Source organism: Melopsittacus undulatus, chromosome 2 (genome assembly GCF_012275295.1).
Source record: "Melopsittacus undulatus isolate bMelUnd1 chromosome 2, bMelUnd1.mat.Z, whole genome shotgun sequence".
NCBI classification, from domain to species: Eukaryota; Metazoa; Chordata; class Aves; order Psittaciformes; family Psittaculidae; genus Melopsittacus; species Melopsittacus undulatus.
The window spans coordinates 99,302,390-99,322,340 of NC_047528.1; the positions used below are offsets into that span (position 1 = coordinate 99,302,390).

At 36.6% G+C, this 19,951-nt stretch overlaps 2 protein-coding genes across 2 annotated transcripts in view; one reads left to right on the forward strand and one right to left on the reverse strand.

Annotated features, from left to right (window-relative positions):
* The window catches only part of TMPRSS15 (transmembrane serine protease 15), a 54,762-nt gene extending 40,931 nt beyond the window's left edge, over nt 1-13,831 (forward strand). Inside the window, exons 22-28 of the mRNA XM_031051401.2 lie at nt 4,567-4,662; nt 7,889-7,938; nt 8,377-8,551; nt 10,451-10,632; nt 10,878-10,973; nt 11,847-11,986; nt 13,676-13,831. Of these exons, the coding sequence (XP_030907261.2) occupies nt 4,567-4,662; nt 7,889-7,938; nt 8,377-8,551; nt 10,451-10,632; nt 10,878-10,973; nt 11,847-11,986; nt 13,676-13,831 (895 nt within the window). The remainder of the gene's footprint in view (nt 1-4,566; nt 4,663-7,888; nt 7,939-8,376; nt 8,552-10,450; nt 10,633-10,877; nt 10,974-11,846; nt 11,987-13,675) is intronic.
* A 3,828-nt stretch (nt 13,832-17,659) lies between these two features.
* CHODL (chondrolectin) overlaps nt 17,660-19,951 on the reverse strand; it is a 29,313-nt gene continuing 27,021 nt past the window's right edge. The window contains exon 7 of the mRNA XM_005151776.2: nt 17,660-18,188. Within this exon, the coding sequence (XP_005151833.1) occupies nt 18,104-18,188 (85 nt within the window). The 3' untranslated portion in view covers nt 17,660-18,103. The remainder of the gene's footprint in view (nt 18,189-19,951) is intronic.

Sequence of the window (19,951 nt, forward strand, 5' to 3'; positions counted from 1 at the left end):
CATCTAGAACAATTTACTTTTGCAGAATTGCTTATATGTTTGCTAGTCTCATTTACTATTTAAGTTATGAAAAGTAGTAAAATGATAGGAGTCATGTAGCATATCCTGATTGTTTATGTAGCTGGCCTAGAAAGTGCAATGTTCCACACAGATTCGAATACATCACACATGTGAATGCTTTTGCCTTCATTTTTCAAATATCTGACACATATGTGGCGTGTGCTATAGAGGAAGCAAATCTGGAGGTATGCCTATGTGTTCAGCTACAAAGTGAGTGCTGAGTGAGCCCTCAGAAGTTTGCTGATGATACCAAGCTGTGTGGTTCAGTTGATATGCTGGAGGAAAGGAATGCCATCCAGAGGGACCTTGACATGCTTGTGAGGTTGGCAGATGCTAACCTCACGAAGTTTAACCATGACAAATGCAAGGTCCTACACCTAGGTCGGAGCAGTCCCAGGCACAGCTACAGGTTGGGCAGAGATTCAGAGCAGCCCTGCAGAGGACTTGGGGGTGTTGGTCGATGAGAAAATGAATGTGAGCCAGCTTCAGTGTGCGCTTGTAGCCCAGAAAGCCAACTGTATCCTGGGCTGCATCAAAAGGAGTGTGACCAGCAGGCAGAAGGAGGTGATCCTGCCCCTCTACTCTGCTCTCGTGAGACCTCACTTGGAGTATTGTGTTCAGTTCTGGTGTCCTCAACATAAAAAGCACATGGAACTGTTGGAACAAGTCCAGAGGGCCACGAGGATGATCAGGGGACTGGAGCACCTCCCATATGCATGGAGAACTCATAACAGCCTTCCAGTCAGTATCTGAAGGGGGGCTATAGGGATGCTGGGGAGGGATCCTTCATTAGGGACTGTAGTGACAAGACAAGGGATAACAGGCTAAAACTTAAACAAGGGAAGTTTAGATTGGATGTAAGGAAGAAATTCTTTAATGTAAGGGTGGTGAGGCACTGGAATGGATTTCCCAGGGAAGCTGTGAATGCTTCATCCCTGGCAGTGTTCAAGGCCAGGTTGGACCTAGCCTTGGGTGACGTGTAAGGTGTCCCTACCCATGGCAGGGGGGTTGGAACTAGGTGATCTGAAGGTCCTTTCCAACCCTAACTATTCTATGATTCTGTGATTCTATAATAAACAGATACAACATGGTCTTACTCTGCTGTAGAGCCAATGAGAACCATGTGCTGAATATAAGAACCTGGTACTCAGAGTATTTGGGCTGTGTTTGTAAGCATTGAGATCCTAATAATTTGGTAACAGATTTAATTGCATTTCAGTTGTCAGCAAGTAATAATGTGTACTTTGACCTGAAAGCCACAGGAGAAATCTCAATGATTCTTTTTGGATTTGTAGGTTCAGCCATTGCCATCAAGCTTGGCTTACACGCATTGTTTAAGAGTCTTCATTTCAAATCTGGAAAGTATAGACAAGTTACTTTTGTCTATAATTTGCATATTTTCATACAATTATTGGGTTCATGCAAGCATTTAGAAAACAGCAGCTCTTCATATGAGTCTACGTGTGGAAAAAAGTTTTAATGCCAAAGAAAGTGTTCATTATTTGTAACTTGCTACTATTCATTGCTTATTTCTTTTACTGTCAGAAAATCAGCAGGTGAAACTGAAATACTCCCCTGCAAACATCCCACAGCTTGATACCTAACAATAAACTACAAAATGCATGACCATATTTTCTTCAAATAAGAAATGTAGGATTTTATTGTTGTTTGTTGGTTGGTTTGGTTTTTTTGTTAACAGAGAAAAGAATTGTAGCTATAAGACAGCTGGACAGTTGGACCTCCAGCCTTATTCTGAATATGTTTTTCAACATGGTACCACACCACCTAAATCTTCTTTTTACTGAGCACATCTGAGACTGTTAGAGACTGAAATCATAGTGATTCATACAGTATTTAGGTACATGAAGACCAATGAGTCATTTAGTGAACAGATATCTCCGTACATGTATTTGTAAGAAACTTCTAAGACTATTCTCTAATGTTTCTGCAAGTTTTGCCTAGTGAGCATGTTGAATGGAATGAGGGTTGCCTAACACCTGGACTAGGGTCTTAAAGTCCATTTGTGTCACAATCTGCAAGATTTCTATAAGGTCATTTTTATTAACAGAAATTAAAGAGCTATGGAAACTATATTCTTGTTACTGAGTATCTCCAGAAAAGTGTCTGATTTCTTATATTTACAGAAATTCCTAACTCTCATCATTTACCAATAAGTTAATTGAAAGAGTAGCAGATTGATTTTTGTGGTCATTCATAAAGCTTAGAGGTTTTGATTTCCAGTAGTGTGTGCTTCAGTGCACTAAGAAACCAAATTAAATTATCAAAGGTTTTCTCAAAAAAAGGGCTTAGACTTTATTTCAGAAAGCTGGGAAAGCTTAATAAAAGCCCCTGTGGTTACAGAAAAGCTCAGAGAAGTTCTGAACTGTAGAACAGAAATTTCAGCATTAATTAAAAAAAAAAAAAAAGGAAGTGTGAAAAAAGGTTCGCTCAGTCTTTGCTGCAAAAAAGGCCAAGAAAGACGCTGAGGTAAGATGAGAGATTTTCACAAGTATTGTTAGGCCATGAATTGGAAAGTTTCCTGATGACCTCATCAGTGTTTACAAATATGTAAAGGGTGGGTGCCGCGGCCAGGTGGAGGGGAGAAAACACCGATACGATGTAGGTTCACAAAATGCTCCATTTATTGATTACAAGGCTGCTCTTAATATACTGTCTTACACGCGATCACGCATTACTTGATTGGCTGCTTCGCTTTGCCCACGAGGGGTACACGCTCCACTTTACCTCTCCTGATTGGTTTCACACCTTCGCTTCAGCTTAGTGTTACATCATGCTTCTGGCATCTTGTTATTGCGTTCCTGTTTTGCTGATCTTGACGCTTCTTTTAGCCTGGGGTCAGAGGTTCACTTTCTCACAGCTTGCTGTAAGCCTGTTAAAGCGCCCATGCTCGACCCCCAACAGGTGGGTGTCAGGATGATGGAGCTAGGCTTTTTTCAGTGATATCCAGTGATAGGACTAGGGGCAATGGGTGTAAACTGGAGCGTAGGAGATTCCATGTGAACATCAGGAGGAACTTTTTTACTGTAAGAGTGACAGAGCACTGGAACAGGTTGCCCAGGGGGTTGTAGAGTTTCCTATGTTAGAGATATTCAAGGCCCGCCTGGACAAGTTCCTGTGTGATGTACTCTAGGTTACCCTGCTCTTGCAGGGGGGTTGGACTGGATGATCTTTCGAGGTCCCTTCCAGCCCTTGTGATTCTGTGATTCTGGTATAATGTGTCATGTTCATTTTTTACATTGACAAAGGCTTCTGTTTACTAATATTCTCAAGAAACAACATGGTGCTTTTCACACATTTGTGCTTTTCATAGATCAGTGATTAGACTGGTCTCAGCAAAGTTCCTCATAGTAGAATTTGACTTTAGTTACCTGGGTTGGCACTTTACCAGTCTCCCAGACCATGTAAAAGCTTCCCCAGGGAACCCCAAGGTTCCAGTGTAATCTCCGAAGTACATATTAATGTTTTACATTGAAAAAAGTCTGTACACTAGACTAGAGTGCCCAGAGTATCTGTATATGTCTATATATCTAGAGACAGAATTAAGTGGACTTTGTCATTTCTAGGTTGAGCAATGGTAATGACTTTTCCAGTATGGTGGGTCACACAGCTCCCTTAATGCCACAGCAGGGCTATTGGACATCTCCTTTCTCCTATGTCTAGTCTTACTCTTCATACACAGCAGATTTGCAGGCAGATTCTGGACTTCATACTTTACAGGAGAATGAGATGTACTGCAGTTGAAGAGAAGGGGTAGACAGGTACTCTCTGTGTATTAAAACTGCACAAATGGTTCTCTTGCTCCTGAGATATGTCTGGCTAAAGAGTTAGATGGGAATAGGCTGTTTCCCCCCCACCAAAAAAAAAAATTAGTCTGACTGCATTTATACTCTCCCCCCATTTCTTCCAGAGAAAGCAAATGTTTCTTGGGTGCATGTTCCAGACTGGTCATATGCAGTATCACAAAGTACATGATGCTGAATGTGCTATAAAGTAAACCTGGGTATGGGTTTTAAGTGTAGAAAATAAAAATAAATCTCATCAATAGTACACAGGATTCTTGCTGTTCAAAAGGCTGTTGTTGCAAGAAAAAGTAGTCAAGGAATACCCCCACTTCAGAAGAACTTTCTTGTTAACTAGCAAACACGGTATGCTTGACTTATTCCCCAAACCATTATTTTATTTCAACCGATCCACAACTTGTGAAACTCAGCTTCTAAGGAAGGTAGCACTTATTCCCTTAGATTCTTCTTTATATAAAATGTAGTTTAATTTCTTCTCTAGACACAGATGTATAGTATCAATGTAATTACCCCCTCAAAAAAAAACAACCCAAAACTGTGATATTCCAAGGCTCAGTTACTTCTGTTCTGTTTTGCATACTAAGTTTTAGCTCCATATATATAAGAATTGGTACTGCAATAATTTCTCAAATATTACTCCACATAAAAATATCTAAAAATATGCATGTATGTCTTTCCCTTCCAGGGATGCAAATGCATCATCAACAGTATTATTTACTGCAGATGGCCCATTTGTCAACATTGCCAAAGCAACTAACAACAGCCTAATATTTACAAAAAGGTGGGTAGAGTGCAGTTTCTTCCTCATACAAAGAACATCTTAAAGTGTGGTGGCAACCATTTATACAATGATTTCTAGCTCAAGTTTATCCAAGAGGTATAATGATTCTGTATGAGGTTTGGACCATAAACATATCTAGGTTTTATTCTCTTTCTACCACTGAATTCTGTGTAACATTGGGAAACTCTTCCCCCCTTCTTTTTTCCTTATCTATTGTATAATTAAAAGAAGAAGTACTTGCTACATTTTTAGCTAGCATTCAGTACAACCTTATGTGAAGTCTTTATATATTTCCTGTAGAAACAATAAATACTGCTATTAAAAAAAATCAACATTTCTTATCTAGAGATATCTAAATTATGAACATATAGCGAGAGAATTAAAATGGAGTGACATATACCCATAGTTATCTAGTAGTTGTCATACTAGGTTCTGTCATCAACAGAGAAAAATAAGCATTCCATCAGGGCATCTCTTGAAACACTGTCACACTCTATAATCCATTGACTTTATTGGATTTAAGACTATATGTGGATTGCTTAAGGTAAGCAATTCACAGACAGGTATCTTTATTTAGACAAATTAGTCCCACTCATAAATGACTTCTGGATGTGTCTCCACCTTTAGAAGTTAATCATTATCATGAAATGAACTTTAGCATACTGTCCATTATATTCTGATCTCTTTCAATCCAAATAACATCTGTAGTGACTCTGAAAGGTCCTACAGACTTGTAGTTTCTTGTAGCTTAAATGAAAATGTAATGTTAGCACAGGATTATATTCTCAGGAAATTCTGGAATTTACCTCCAAAAGCAGAAAGGCTTGCCATAATCAAATTAAAAAGTAAAATAGACACAATTACTTCAATTATTCTCTTTCTGCTTAGAGGAGGGCTTATTATACACATTTTTCTGGAATCCTACCAAAAGCAGTGAAGCAGAAAATTACTATCTAATTGCTAAAATGCTGAAACTATGTTGAGGATGGAAAGAGTCTATGTTCTTTCAGGTTTCCTTTATAGACATACCATGTAGTAATGAAGCAGGAGAGAATTCTGAATTTTCTATGCCATATTTTATCTACAGTAAAAAAAAATGTATTTTTTTTAAAAAGATACAGTTTATGTTCTTATTATAACCTGTTAATCCTAAACATTTATCATTCTCACTGGTGGTGAAAGTATCTTCACCTAATGGAATGTCATTGCAAGCTATTTTTCCTTTCCCCTTGAGTGGATGGCTAAACCAGCATTGCCACAAGAGAACTTAAAAAGTGGTAATGATTTAAAAATGTCTTCTGTTAATGACTATTAAACACTAAAAAGTGATTAATTCAGGAGGAAATGGAATAAGTTCATTTATCTTAGATGTATTTCTGTTGCAAAAATAGGTAACTTCTACCATGTTTCATCTGGACAGCTGGTAAGAATCATTTTACAGGGTGAAACCGTTAGAGATTCACATGCTTTTTGTAGATATAATGAATGATAGAAAGATCACACATACTTGATAATTAAGAAAAACCCAAATCCATCAAATTATAAAATGTATTTCTCACATTGTCTTTGGTTTTTATTCAAGTGTAACTACCATTGAACCAAAGGAGGGCACTTATAAAACTTGAAAGCTGTGGTGGCAGAGACAGCAAAACTGCTCTCTGATGTCCTTAGGCAATGTATATCCTTGGCAGAATAGTTTTGTAACAGGAAGAAATCCTACCTTGCAGATATATGTGAGCAGATTCCACAGGTATAATTGCTTTCGTCAGTCCTAAGGGAAGATTATACTCTGATTTCCCAGCTATACCAGATTTCTGCCCAGCATGCTGCTTCTTAGAGAGCACTGAGAGGGGCATGAAATAATTTCTGCTAAAGCAGTCAGTAAGTATTGGTGGTGGGAAAAAGACCCTCAGTACATGTGAGTCCCTGTTTCCGTGTAAAGAAAAAAAAATGTGGACAAATCTGACATATTGGATATTATTTTGGCTAGTTTATGCATCTACGTAAGAGAAAACATGATCAGATAAAGGAGCTAATACACAGTACTGACCATTCTTTTAGAGCTTATGGGAGGAGCTTGGTCAAGGGTATTTAGTTCCTATGTTATGCAGAAAATGGTATTGATTTCCTGTGGATTTATGCATTTCTGGTTGTCCTCTAATGTTTGTCTTACTACCAAGGGACACCCTTATGAAGTTGATATAGACTTAACTACAAATTGTAATTCGTTAAATTAGTTTTAAAATTATGAATCTATCTTGAAGGGGAAATTTGTTATTTGGGATTTTCAGGGCTGGAGGCATATCTCATTCTTATGCCTGTGTAGTGAAGATTTAATTGGGAATGTGGGGGCGTGGTTACACTTCCCACTTGTCCTTGCACCACTATGCCATTGTGAAAATGTTGGATTACATCATGCATTATAATAAAATTTTACAGCAGACATAATGAGGGATACATAATACCTATAATATCTTCCCCTTTTCTATTTTAAAATCATATAGAGATGCATATTGTAAACTAGCCATTGGCAGGCTTTTTTTTTCCTTTATTTCTATGTGTATCAGATTTAAATTGCCAGTACACATACTGTCTGAAGTGTTCAGATTCATTACAAGTTATGAAGATAATCTTAAAACCTCTGGGTATCAGAAATGCTTGAGTAGTTTTGATCTGTGGTCTTGTGCTATTCAGGCTCTGGCTTTATACCTCTGCTAAATCGTTTCTAGCCATTTAAATGCAGCTATATATTTTACAGTGCATTATAACCTTAGTAAAGATACAATGATATCAAAATATCCTCTTAAATTCTTTGGCCACACTGATCTCTAGTGGTAAGGTATTAAAAACATCTCAAAATGTAGAAAAAATACCATACACAGTTACAATTTGAGAATCTGTCACAGACAGATGACTCACTTTCCTAAAAAAAAGGGGAAGTCTACTTTTATTTTTGTAAAATATATGAATTCAGTGTCCATTGAAGAGGAATATGTACATACAGTACTATACATAATGTTGTGTATTTATAATTAAAATATAATTAAAACATGTTGGATAAATATTACATTTAACAGTTATACTGATAATGTATTTATATAGAGAAGTGGGTAAGTATATATATACTTATAGACATTTATATATAAATGTGTATGTATGTATACTTGACAGTCATAGTGTTTGCTGGTGTGCAGATACTTGTGATTTAATTGCATTTTCATTCTAGAGAATTCTGTTTGAACAACCGGGTGGTTCATCTGCAATGCAACAATAAACGTAAGTACACATACCCTGGGAATATTTCACATAGAAATCAAATTGTTCAGTCCATAAAGCCTAATGTTTATAGTTTGAATTGAAAGGCTAGGGAATGGACTATAAAAGCTATACTCATAATGATATAAACATAGAAAAATTTAAAGTCTTCACTTGTTTTCAGTGTTAAGTATACACTAGAGATGGGACTATTCTGAAAACACATATAAAAAATCCAGAAGGTCTGAGGAAAGAACACATCTAAATCCAAGTTATAAAGTTGTATCTTGATTTGAGCTATAAAACTTCCATTTTTTTCCATAGTAACAATATTTTTGAATAGCAGTTTAGATACTACAAAGCCGATTTTTCCAACAATATTAGCTAGTCTAATAAAACATGCTATATCTCCCTAAAAAGCTGCATTTTTTTTATTGATTTTTATATTTTTTTTTTTAGCTTGTGGAAAACACCTGGTAACTCAGAGCTACGGAACAAGGATTGTAGGTGGAAGTAATGCTAAAAGAGGGGCTTGGCCTTGGATAGTTTCACTCCATTTTAATTCCAGACCTGTCTGTGGAGCTTCCCTTGTCAGTGATGAATGGCTGGTGACAGCAGCACACTGTGTATATGGGTAATGTTCATTGCACTCAGAAGCTAACACATTCTGATACTCCCATAGCATTCAAGTATCCAAGTGGTGGATAGTTGTCAGTAAAGCTGGGTTAAAGTATGACCTGAGCCATCGATCAGTCCTGTATAGAGGAAAACGCTCTTTCAAAGGGTCATACTGAAATCACTGTGGTGTGATGCTTTTTAAGGCATTTTTCTGGATGTTTACTATAGCATGAAATGGATATAAATTCACAAGTGCTGCTTTCTCTCTGCTGACTCTAGGGCATCTTTCCAGCTAGCTGAGATGGACATATGATATCCATGCCATGTCTTTTTTATTTTAGTGATAATGAAACACTTTATGTGCAGGTTCACTAAGGAGGCATCATATTATGAATAATTTTTGACACCAACATAAAAAATAAACAGCTAGCTCACTCTATAATTACAGGTTGTAATCACTTTTAGGCTCAGCTAAAGGCTTCTTTACTTTCTGGTAAACCCTTAGTCCTTTAAAGCAGACATTCATGGAAACTAAACAGCATTGTCTGAACAGTGAAGAATTGCACTTTAAATATATGGTATTAATACTGAGCATTTGCACTTAACCCATAATTAATGTGATCTTCCATTAATGAGTTGAATCTCTGCCAGTGGTAGAAAGGATGACCTCATATCTTAGAAAGGTAAACTCAGTATTGGCTGTTCCTACTGTACATTATCACAGATTGATAAGAATTACTGTTTATGAATTTTGATTTGTGTCCATAGGCAATATTGGATATCCTCTAGATGGTGTTATTTGTACCATTCAAAGTGAGAAGTGATGCATATTAAAATATTTTCTAGGGTTTGCTTTCATAACACCTATAATAAAAACAAGTGCTGAGGAAGACACCTAGAAAATGGAATGGCAAAAAAAGAAACATTAATATTCAAAATTACAGTTGAACTTTCATTATAAATAACTAAGTAGTAAGGCAGTGGAGACTATGCTGATACATTAATGATGCCCCATTGCATGACAGGAGCTATATTCCAAAGAGCTATATTCCACACAAAGACACTGAAATGAGAAGGATCAGGCCCCTCTTAGTTTTTACACAATAAATCCACACCTGTCTTCTTACTTCTTTTTCCCTTAAATCACCTTTCTATTTTCACTTAAATCTCATTTTATCATCTTGACTTTACTGGCATTTTCCCAAGTGGGAGCTTGCAGTTTCACACCTTAATCCTGAACATTCAACTTAAATGCTAGTAGGAACAAGATAACCTCTTGGTGTCAAACGAATTCAGTATAGCAATCAGGCTGAAAACGTATTTTTGAAACTATGAACCAGTTGATTAACAAATAGCAAATAATTAAGTTCTCTAACATAAATGTAGCCTCAAACTAGCATGCATAGTACAGCAAAAAAAAATGCAGATTATATCATATTTTTACTTTTTTTATTACTTAGATTAAAAAATTAAGAGATCAGTTTTCTGAGTGCTGCAGCACTCCTAATGACATCTTATGCCTACTGTTCTTTGGATATTCCATAAGAATTTTCTAACTGAGACCAATATTAATTGCATGAGGGGCAGTCTGCAATATTCTTCACAGTGTTTAAAAAGGCAGAGTAATTTAGTTAATGTATTTTCCTCCTTTGCACTTACTGTCTGATTAATTCTTCATACATAATGCATTATAAACCTAACATAAAAAAATTGACCACGTATTTCTAGAGTCTGGATATTTAAGATAGCATTACTATGCCAAAATTGTAAGCACTTCTGCTACGTTCTATTTATTTTGACAAAATGTGCAAATGCTATGAATTCCCATGAGGTTAAAAATTAGCATTTTGCCTAACGTATTTTTCAAAACTTTCATTAATCATTTATAATTGTGAATATTCCTTGTAACTTCTAGGAGGCAGTTAAAACCATCTCAGTGGAAAGCAGTTCTTGGCTTGTATGACCAATCAGATATGACACAGCCTTCAACAGTAGTTCAAAACATTGATCAAATAATTATAAATCCTCATTACATGAAATCTACAAAAGATAGTGATATTGCTCTCATGCACCTGCAATACAAAGTGCAATATACAGGTGAGTTGTTCTTTTCCCATAAAGCAAATTTACTCTATTATGCAAAACTCTGTGTTAAGCACATGAGGGTGATGAGGCGGTCATACATTTTTTTTACAACCTAATCATTCTGGAGGCAGTCCAGTACTTCCTGGCTATCTTGCCCAAAAAGCAGGTTTGAATTAATGAACATTTTCTTATGTGACTTCATATAAACCTGAATACAGGGAAAAGGTTGAAACTGATTGCTTGTTTCTTATTCACAGATTATATACAACCTATCTGCTTACCAGAAAAAAATCAACACTTTTTACCAGGAATTAACTGCTCCATTGCTGGCTGGGGTACTATTATGAGTGAAGGTGAGTCATTTGCTTGGAAAATTATGATAGGCATGAAGTCATGAAGGAAAGCTTGCTCCTGATTCCACATGGGTTGCTAAAGTCAAATAATTTAAAGATATATTCCCCCATATAAGAATTTGGGAACTATCCCCCTCAACTGTTTCTTCACCAAAGCAAAATAAATTATAACTTACTTGTTTAAAAATATATACATACCTAAGATAATTGAATCATGAAAAAACTTTGTTGCATGCCCTTAGAATTTATGATGACAACTTTTCTCAGCATGGAATACATACATCCTATTTCCAGGTATTGGGTGGGGGAGGAGGAAGATTAGTCTTTCTGAAAATGTCCAAATAGTTTTCCCCAGAAACCAAGCACACTGTATTGTGAAATGTATGTTCTGTTTGTATACCATATACTCCAGATTTGAAGTCTCTGCTAAATAATAAACATGTCATTTCAGTTCCATAGTTATTTGTATGCATTCACTTCTACATTTTCAGAATAAAATTGCATTTAAAATTTTAAAAGTTTAAATACTCAAAGTTACATGATGAATAGTAAGGATAATTCAAGCTCCTAAACCCTTTGTTGTCCCTTATATCTCAACACAGTGAGTTCATAGTCATTGATTTTAGTAATCTTGATTTAATTATAACCAAATTCAGTCCCATTGCACAAGTGAAAGATAGGATGCAGTTAATGAGCACTGTTCAATCAGTGACTGTGTTACAGGCCTATAGGCCTGAATTGTACAGCAGTGAGGCAGTTTCCTGCTGCTCCATAGCATGCCCAGCATGCTGGAACAGGAAAAAAGCCATCGGAATTATGTGCAGGATGTACATATTTATTACAGCAGGTAACTGTACTTTGTATTTTCATCAGGTCCCACTTCAGATATACTGCAAGAAGCAGAAGTCCCTCTCATTCCAAATGAAAAATGCCAACAACAGATGCCAGAATACAATATTACTAATAATATGATCTGTGCAGGGTATGACGAAGGAGGAGTAGATTCTTGTCAGGTAAATACAAGTGACTCATTTCATACTAGCATACACTACACCTCATTACTGAATAAAATGCTCCCTGATCCTCCAATCATTAAAACCAGGAAAATCACTTTTCCCCAATGTAATTTCTATTCACAGTATTTTGCCCATTTGATACTCTATCAGGATGAAAGCTGAAAAGTTAAAAAGCAATTTTTTGTCATCTTGACATAAACAACCTTGGAGGAAGATAGATATGAGGACTGGAAATTTTCTGCACTAACCTTTGAATAATTCCTGCTTAGTAATTCCATGAAGAAGGACATGCTTAAGGAAAAGCAGAGTACAGAGAAACAAATACCAAATAGACTGAAACCTCAGAAATGCTTCATGAAGGGAGAGATAAATGATGCATTTTTCCCCAGAATCTGTAGCCTCTGGAGACCTTGTGTAGGTAGATGCCACAATATTTTGGAGAGGTTGCCTTTCTGCATTGTTCTCATATACTGCTTCCTGGGGACCTAGTTTTATCCATTCCAGCTGGGGTTATAGCACACTGCTTCTCTTTGAGGACAGAGCTGGCTGTCACGTAATTTTTCTTCCACCAATATGGAATCTATGGCATGGAGACTGGCTGGGTCTCAAGTCTAATGAGGAGCTCTCCCATGTAATTGCAACTGCCTTGCCTTCATGACCTAAGACTTCACGAGGTACAGTGGCTTTGGCTAGTTTAGTCTAGAAGGAGGGTATGCAAGCCCAAATTTACTTGCCATTCCTTCAGCCTCTGTGGCTTTTCTCTTTCTTTTTTCCTTCTGAACCTCATAGTAAACAAAATCAGCTTAGCACATAGGATGACATAGAGTACAAGTAATCAGCATTGTGATCAATGACCATTCAACCATGAGCAAAGATGAACAAGTCCTAATAGTGCTTCAGCCTTTAGGCTGCTGTCACAGCCTTTGAACATTTGTGGACACCTTAGAGTTACAGGCAGAAGTCTTTTAATGTTCAAGTCTTTGCAGAACTCTCCCATAAAGATCCATTCACAGGGCCATAAAAAGACAGAGATAATACTGGATAGACAATACCCAACTAACTTGATAGACAACAAAAAAATAGTCATTGGTTTCCTTTTCATCAAAACAAGACACTCATGGCTGACTCATCACCCGCTCAGGCTGTGGGATTAATCAAATTTGGTCTTCCACATTCAATTGCAATGCTACATCTACTAAACTATTGAGAAGTTCAGCAGATGTCCTTGAGAAAAGGACACCTCCTGTTCTGGTAATATTGTAATTTTTTCTCTAAATCTGAAGTTTCAGAAAGTCTGGGGTGACCAGGAATATAAACTGCATGTTGGCTGAATAGGTTTAATTAAAAAATAATCCTACACATTTACCCACGCTTTGTTAAAGATGAAAGGCTAAATGTAAAAGGCAGAAAAATTATTTGAAGCCCAGTCCTATCCTAAAAGACTAAAAAGAGCTTAAGATCACATTCTTTAAAAAAAAATAAAGGAAAAAAAAGAAAAAAGAAATCTATTATCTATCTCATGAATTCTTCTACATGCAAGTATTCATATTGATCTCACTTCTGGTGCCAAAGACAAACAGGCATACAATGTCTACAATTAAGGATCAACACAAGCGAAACAGCATAAACAGGCTCTGCTTCAGAATTCACAGTGTTCACTTTTAACTTCTGAATTTCATATTGCAGGGAGATTCAGGTGGCCCTCTGACAACTGAAGATGGGGACAAATGGTTTTTGGTTGGTGTAATATCATTTGGCTATAAGTGTGCACTTTCTAAACGACCAGGTGTGTATGTTCGAGTCACCATGTTTGTGGACTGGATCAAAGACATTATCTATTAGCATGATATTATTAAATGATAAAAATAGAACTTCAAGGTTGAAAATAATCCATCAGATAATGATGTAAACCAGACTGGCATTTTAACCTCACAGTTAGAGAAACTGAATAAATACATAAATTTCAGGGAGGAAAACATTACTAATTGAGAACTCCATTACCAATTGAGAGTAATATTCCAAAACAGATGCTGTGATTTTGTTAACAAATAGTTTTCTCATTTTACTTTTTCTATGAGACCATTAGGAAACAGTTTCTTTGAACATGAGTGTATTAAATGCATAGTGAAGGACATTACAAACCATGGGCAGTAAAATAAAGTTTGTAAACTGCAAATGCTTTGTTGAAAAATGGTCTAGATTGCTAATTCCAGGCCAACCAATACCCATTTTTATGTTTTACGCTGCATTTTTCAAAGTATATTTTCATTCCAATGAATAGTCAACTCTTCTCAGTAATCTCAGCACACATCAAAACAAAGGTATGTTATCTGTTTAAACTGGGCTCATGGGACTTCTTCTGTTCTGTCTATTACAAAAAGCTCTGGAATGAGGTTTATGGATTGTGCAAAAAGACTGATCATATATCATGCTGCTTTCTAATGAATAAACTGAGTGTAAGCCAAAAGTTCTCTCTTGTGTAATGTGTTCGAATTAATAAGAGTTAAATAAGGATTGAATATAGCTTTTTAGTTTTCTTTTTTAGGAAAGTGCTTTGGCAATTATTCAAGCAATTATAGATATGTGCTTGTGTACATCCAAGCAGAGACTCACAATACTGCAACATCCCCTTACAAACAGTAATGTCTTTTAAAAACATCTGACAATAATAAGTACCACGTATTTCTAGTGAATAAAACGTAATAGAGTTCCTTCAATATGCTTCTCTGTACTGGTGATTTTATATACTGAGTTTGTGCTTTGTATAAAAACTATCATGATAGCCCATTACAACATTCCAAAAAGGAAAGAATATGATGGAAATGGTTGGTTTCATCTTCTTGAGCTCTTTTCTAAACAGGTTTCTATTACAATATAAGCATCTATTTGTTGAAATGCCTTAAATGCAATCATGTTTTAATGTTTGTGTAATATGATGCATTTCATTTATTTCTGTTTTAGGCTAGTGTAGGATATTTAATATATTTTTCATTCCAAAGTACTACATGAAAATACAAAATGCATTCTAACTTGGTGTGTATATGTAACTACAGATATACACATAGATGTATGATTTTTCTAAGGAGCTCCCACACTTGGTGCTTATAACACTAAATGCAAATATGAAGTGCTCGGAACAAAAGATTAGCTTACAAACACAAGTTGGCAGTCATTGATAAAATAAATAACAAGTCTCAAACTGTTTTCAGGTCTTCATAAGCATAAGAGGACTAGGTCCAGATCAAAATGTTTATCAATACATCTGTGACCACAAGGAAGACAGACAGTTTTAATTAAGCCAGAAAGAAAATAAAAAGTATTTTAGACACCTTCTTTCATAGAAACAGCACAGGTTTTAACATTAAAACGTTAAACCTGTTAATCCTAGCTTTCACAGTGGACTATTGTTTCTCCTGTTACTCTCCTTCACTTGAAAAGAGCCACTGAAAATCAAGTGCATTTTGCTATCAGTGTAAATTGATTTGGCGAGGTTTCCCTACACATGGCAGGGGGGTTGGAACAATATGATCTTAAGGTCCTTTCCAACCCTAACTATGCTATGATTCTATGATAAGGCAATTACGTTAAAATGCTTAATTAAAATGTGACACAATTTCTGCATTATTTAACATACAGCACTATTGTAAATTGTGTTTCAGTCTGTTAATGAAATATGAGAGCCAACTGAAAGCAGATCCAGTTACTAGAAAACATGCTTCCCAAAAAGAATACTTCTATTTACACATATTTTTGCTTCACAAAATGCAAAGCATAGATGTATTTTGAGGTATACATTAATAAACCATCCCATCAGACTAAAAAAATTCCTATAATAAAGTGGTATAGAAATTTATATGTAATATAGAATAGTATGACTAAAAATATTTTTATTTCATCTAACTTATGTCTACATAAAACTAACATAACAATCAACCACATTCTAGCCTTCATTCAGCACCCATGACTCCAGTGGCTTGCATATTAACTTGTGGAGAAAGCACTCATTACCATGCTTAAACATGTGGGATGCACGGATTATTTTCAAGTCGCTCTTCCAAAATGCTTTGAAAGAGAGGTCAGAAGCTTGATACTGCCTTACACTTGCTTGCACCCAGAAAGGTTAAAAGATTAAAGGAACCAAGTTGCTCTCTCAAATGCTTCTTGCACAATAGAAAAATAATAAAAATTCTCTTCCCATGGGAAAATAGGGGTGGTGGGAGTATAAAGTTTGTAAAATACCAAAGTGAAGCCATGTCACCCATCTATGGCTTACTGTTCATCTTTCTGTTCCTTGCCTCATTTGTCATTTGGAAGAGACTCAGAGAAGGGAATGTGTAAAGGGAGTTAATCCTTCAAGACCATAAAAAAGAGCTAAGTTTTTTACCACAAATGTTCCCAGGAAAGACGAATCTCTTGCCCTTACTTGACTTAAGCAACACTGAAGTCAGGATAAAACCAGTTCTGGTCTTGGTACAGAATCATAGTATTTTCTCTCTATTTACAATCACTACAAAAGAAATTGAAGTAGGGGACTGAGCAAAGAAGTTGTGACTGACTGGAAAAACTACAGAATATTTGAAGTACGAACAGCAATACTTAAACTGAATACAGAAGACAGGTTCTTCAAAAAGCAAGTTAAAACGTGGCATAACAGTAACTTTAAGATGCCTCCAGAAGTGCTTCAGCAATAGCATGAATACCATCAGGATTACTGGTATTGAACTTTTTTTTTTTCTTTACTCAGAGAAATTGATATGCATTTGTCTCTTAAGTCAAAGCTGTGATCAGCATCAGCTAGCACAGCTTAGGCAATCCAAAGAGCAATACAGTTTTGCTTCTGTCTGTTTCTCCCCAGCTTCCACCTAGTGGTAGTTTTGAACCCATGTTATTGTAAAACCAACTGGCTTGAACTTGTGCTCTTGAACTCTTGCTGCAACTGCAGAAAACCTCTTAACTTTCTGCTTCAGCACCAGACTGTCACCAACAAATCAGCCAGAGTGCTGTTGCTGCCACCCCAAGATCTGCTCCTAATGACTAGTAAAACCTCTCTTATGGCTCAGAAAGCTCTTAAAGAACCAAAGAGAATGGACATTAGTAATGTTAATAATAATTCTTAAAACCTTCAGTGCATCAAGGTTACCTGTAAATCTGTCTATCAATTAACATAATTAACGATTTTTTAGCTAAGTCTCAATAATGTTTGGATCAATCTGTTAGTACCATGTCCAAGAACATCCATATGTCTTCCTAACAAACTATTAGCTGTATTTAAATGAACCTTAATGTCTTTTTTACATAGATTTACTCAAACAAGTAATTTTCATCTTAAAGTCATGTCCATTGTGATTTTTCTTTTCTTTCATAAAAGTAAAAAGCATTTTACTTAAATAAAAACTAATGGCTGTCTTCAAAGCACACCTCATTAATGAGTTATCACTTGTCAAGTTATTTATGTTAACCTTGAGCCACTACGGCAAAAAGTTATGGCCATTCCCTGAATCCATTATATGACATCAAATGACTTTCATGAATCCTTGAATTTTGCCACATCACATGATTGTCACAACATGGTGGCTATCTTTGCTAACGGCCATGTTAATACTTAATAATTTGTGTGCCTGAGGCTCAAAAATGTGTTAAGTGTGCGAATAAATAGTAAACAAATATTTTGTATCAAACATTTATGCAAAGATAAATAATTGTTACACTGTAAAATTGTCAGTTCCATTTACAGTACATCAACTAGGTTACAATGCATGAAAGACTAAAGGAAACCAAGAGGGTTTGTTTAACTACAAACAGTCTTAAAACCAATATACATTGTAGTTATTTCCCCATAAAAACTTCAAACACTCTGTTCATTTCATTGCTCACAACTAGCTAACTTACATCTCTTAGCAAAATAAACACATACCCTTTATTTAGCATGGCATATTTTGTTACTGAATTAAAAATCAAACATTATATAAAAATGATCTGAACATTTGCCTCAAGGGGGAGCTTACAGTTCATTCTTGTAGATCCTTTGCATTTTCAAGCCATTCCAAGCTAATGTTCTTTGACAACATAATACAGCCTGACTGCAAAATGTTATTTCTGCTTTTTTTTCAGTCATTATACCTCCATGCTACTGTCCTTCCTAGGCGTCTTTGAAATCCATAGTGTGGACTGGTTTGGACTGGTTTTTGTTCTTCCTTTACTGAAAAAGAAGAACATAAACTATTTTCAGTGCATGCATGCCTTTGCAGTCCTGATTCAGGCTTGTGATCAGACCTGGGTATTGCACCCCCTAATAGGAGGACATCTATGTTGCTTTCATTGCATAGGTTCCCCATGCGGGAACAACAAAAGGGTCATGCCCATGCTGCACCCAGCATAGCACCATGGTGGTGGGTTGAGGTAAGCAACTATTACCAAAGTCACCAGACCACCCTGCTCAGCTGTGCTGCTCCCAGGAACAGAACTGACTTGTCACATTTTGGTTTTTCAGTGTATGTTCAACCACACTTATACATGGTGGTCTTCTCATGAGATGGTTGCAGACACTATTTGACCAGGGTGGTGGAAGGCTCAGCACTTTCCTCATCTGGGGGATGTACAAGGGACAGGAGCACGCGAACCCACATCAGATGTGCCAAGGGTGCAGCCCACCCACCCCAGGGAGCTAGTGCACCCTCTGCATTCACATCATGGAGCTGTACGTCAGGACTGCAGTACACTCATGAGTTCCAGTGCATACTGGTACAGCTTCCTGCAGGGCTTGACCTAGCTTCTAATGAAGTAATGGCACATGAATCAGACTTCTGGCAATGAATGACTGGTAGAAAGCTTCCTTAGGCCAGTTTTCATTCAAAAACGTCAATAGTAGTTTCTGTGTTTGTTTGTTTGGGTTTTTTAAGAACAACAACAAAAAAAGATTAAACTGTTTACAAAATTATGTGCTCTGCAATACTGCAAGAGTGTTCACTCTAGTCTTTACTGGGAGCCCTGAAGTACCCTGTAAACTGACGCTAGTCTTTCCACATGGCTAGCATCTCTGCTGTGACAGCTACATCACACCCCTTCCCCTCACTTAGAGAGGGTAGGTGACAGCGCACTGCAGTCTACTGAAGAGGCTCTTTGTGAGCATCTGCAGCTGTATTTCAATCAAGCTCTTTTAGTCTCTGGCCAGAATATTTCACAGTGATTTTTTTTCCCCGATTAAGTAAAAACCAGAGGAGGAGAAGTAGCTCTACATAATTCTGTAGGATGGAAAACTAAGAGTCAAGATCCCAGCAGTCTTACACATTCAGTTTTACTCCTTTCCCTGGTTGTATATGTGAGTCTGCGTTGATTTTAAATATACTTTGAGGGAACTGGACAGTACAGTAATTTCTAGTCCCCCCAGACTTACCTCTGAAGTCCTACAAAGTAATGCATTAAGTACCTGAGCCCATTGGAGTAATTGAAAAAACTCCATTGGTTTCAGTGGACTTTAGATCAGGCCACAATGCTATAAACAAAGCAATTGCAATGAATCAAGTAGTTTCAGCACTACTTTCTTTACGAAACAAATTCACTACTTCCTTCCAGATCAATACAGCAAAAACAGGCATATTGTGTAGATTAATGATGAAATGCTTTGAATGGAGATTCCTTGCCACACCGCAGGAGCAGTTTCTAAATACCTTGGATCAGAACTTTAGCTGTACAAAATGAGCTTATCTTCAGCAAACCTACACTGATTTTCAACAGCTATACATCTGGTTCAGGAAATAGGTTTTAGTGAGAAAGGTAAGAAAGATGCATTAAATAGCGTGATTATATTGCTGTTTTGACCATAAAATGCAATCATAAAACAGAAATATACCAGGTTGGAATTTAAACTTTCTGCAAGGCATTCAGATGATAATGGAGATGGGTCTTTGAAGCAGTTTCTCCTTGCTTCCCTGGAAGAAATGAAAGGGAGAGCATCTAAGAATG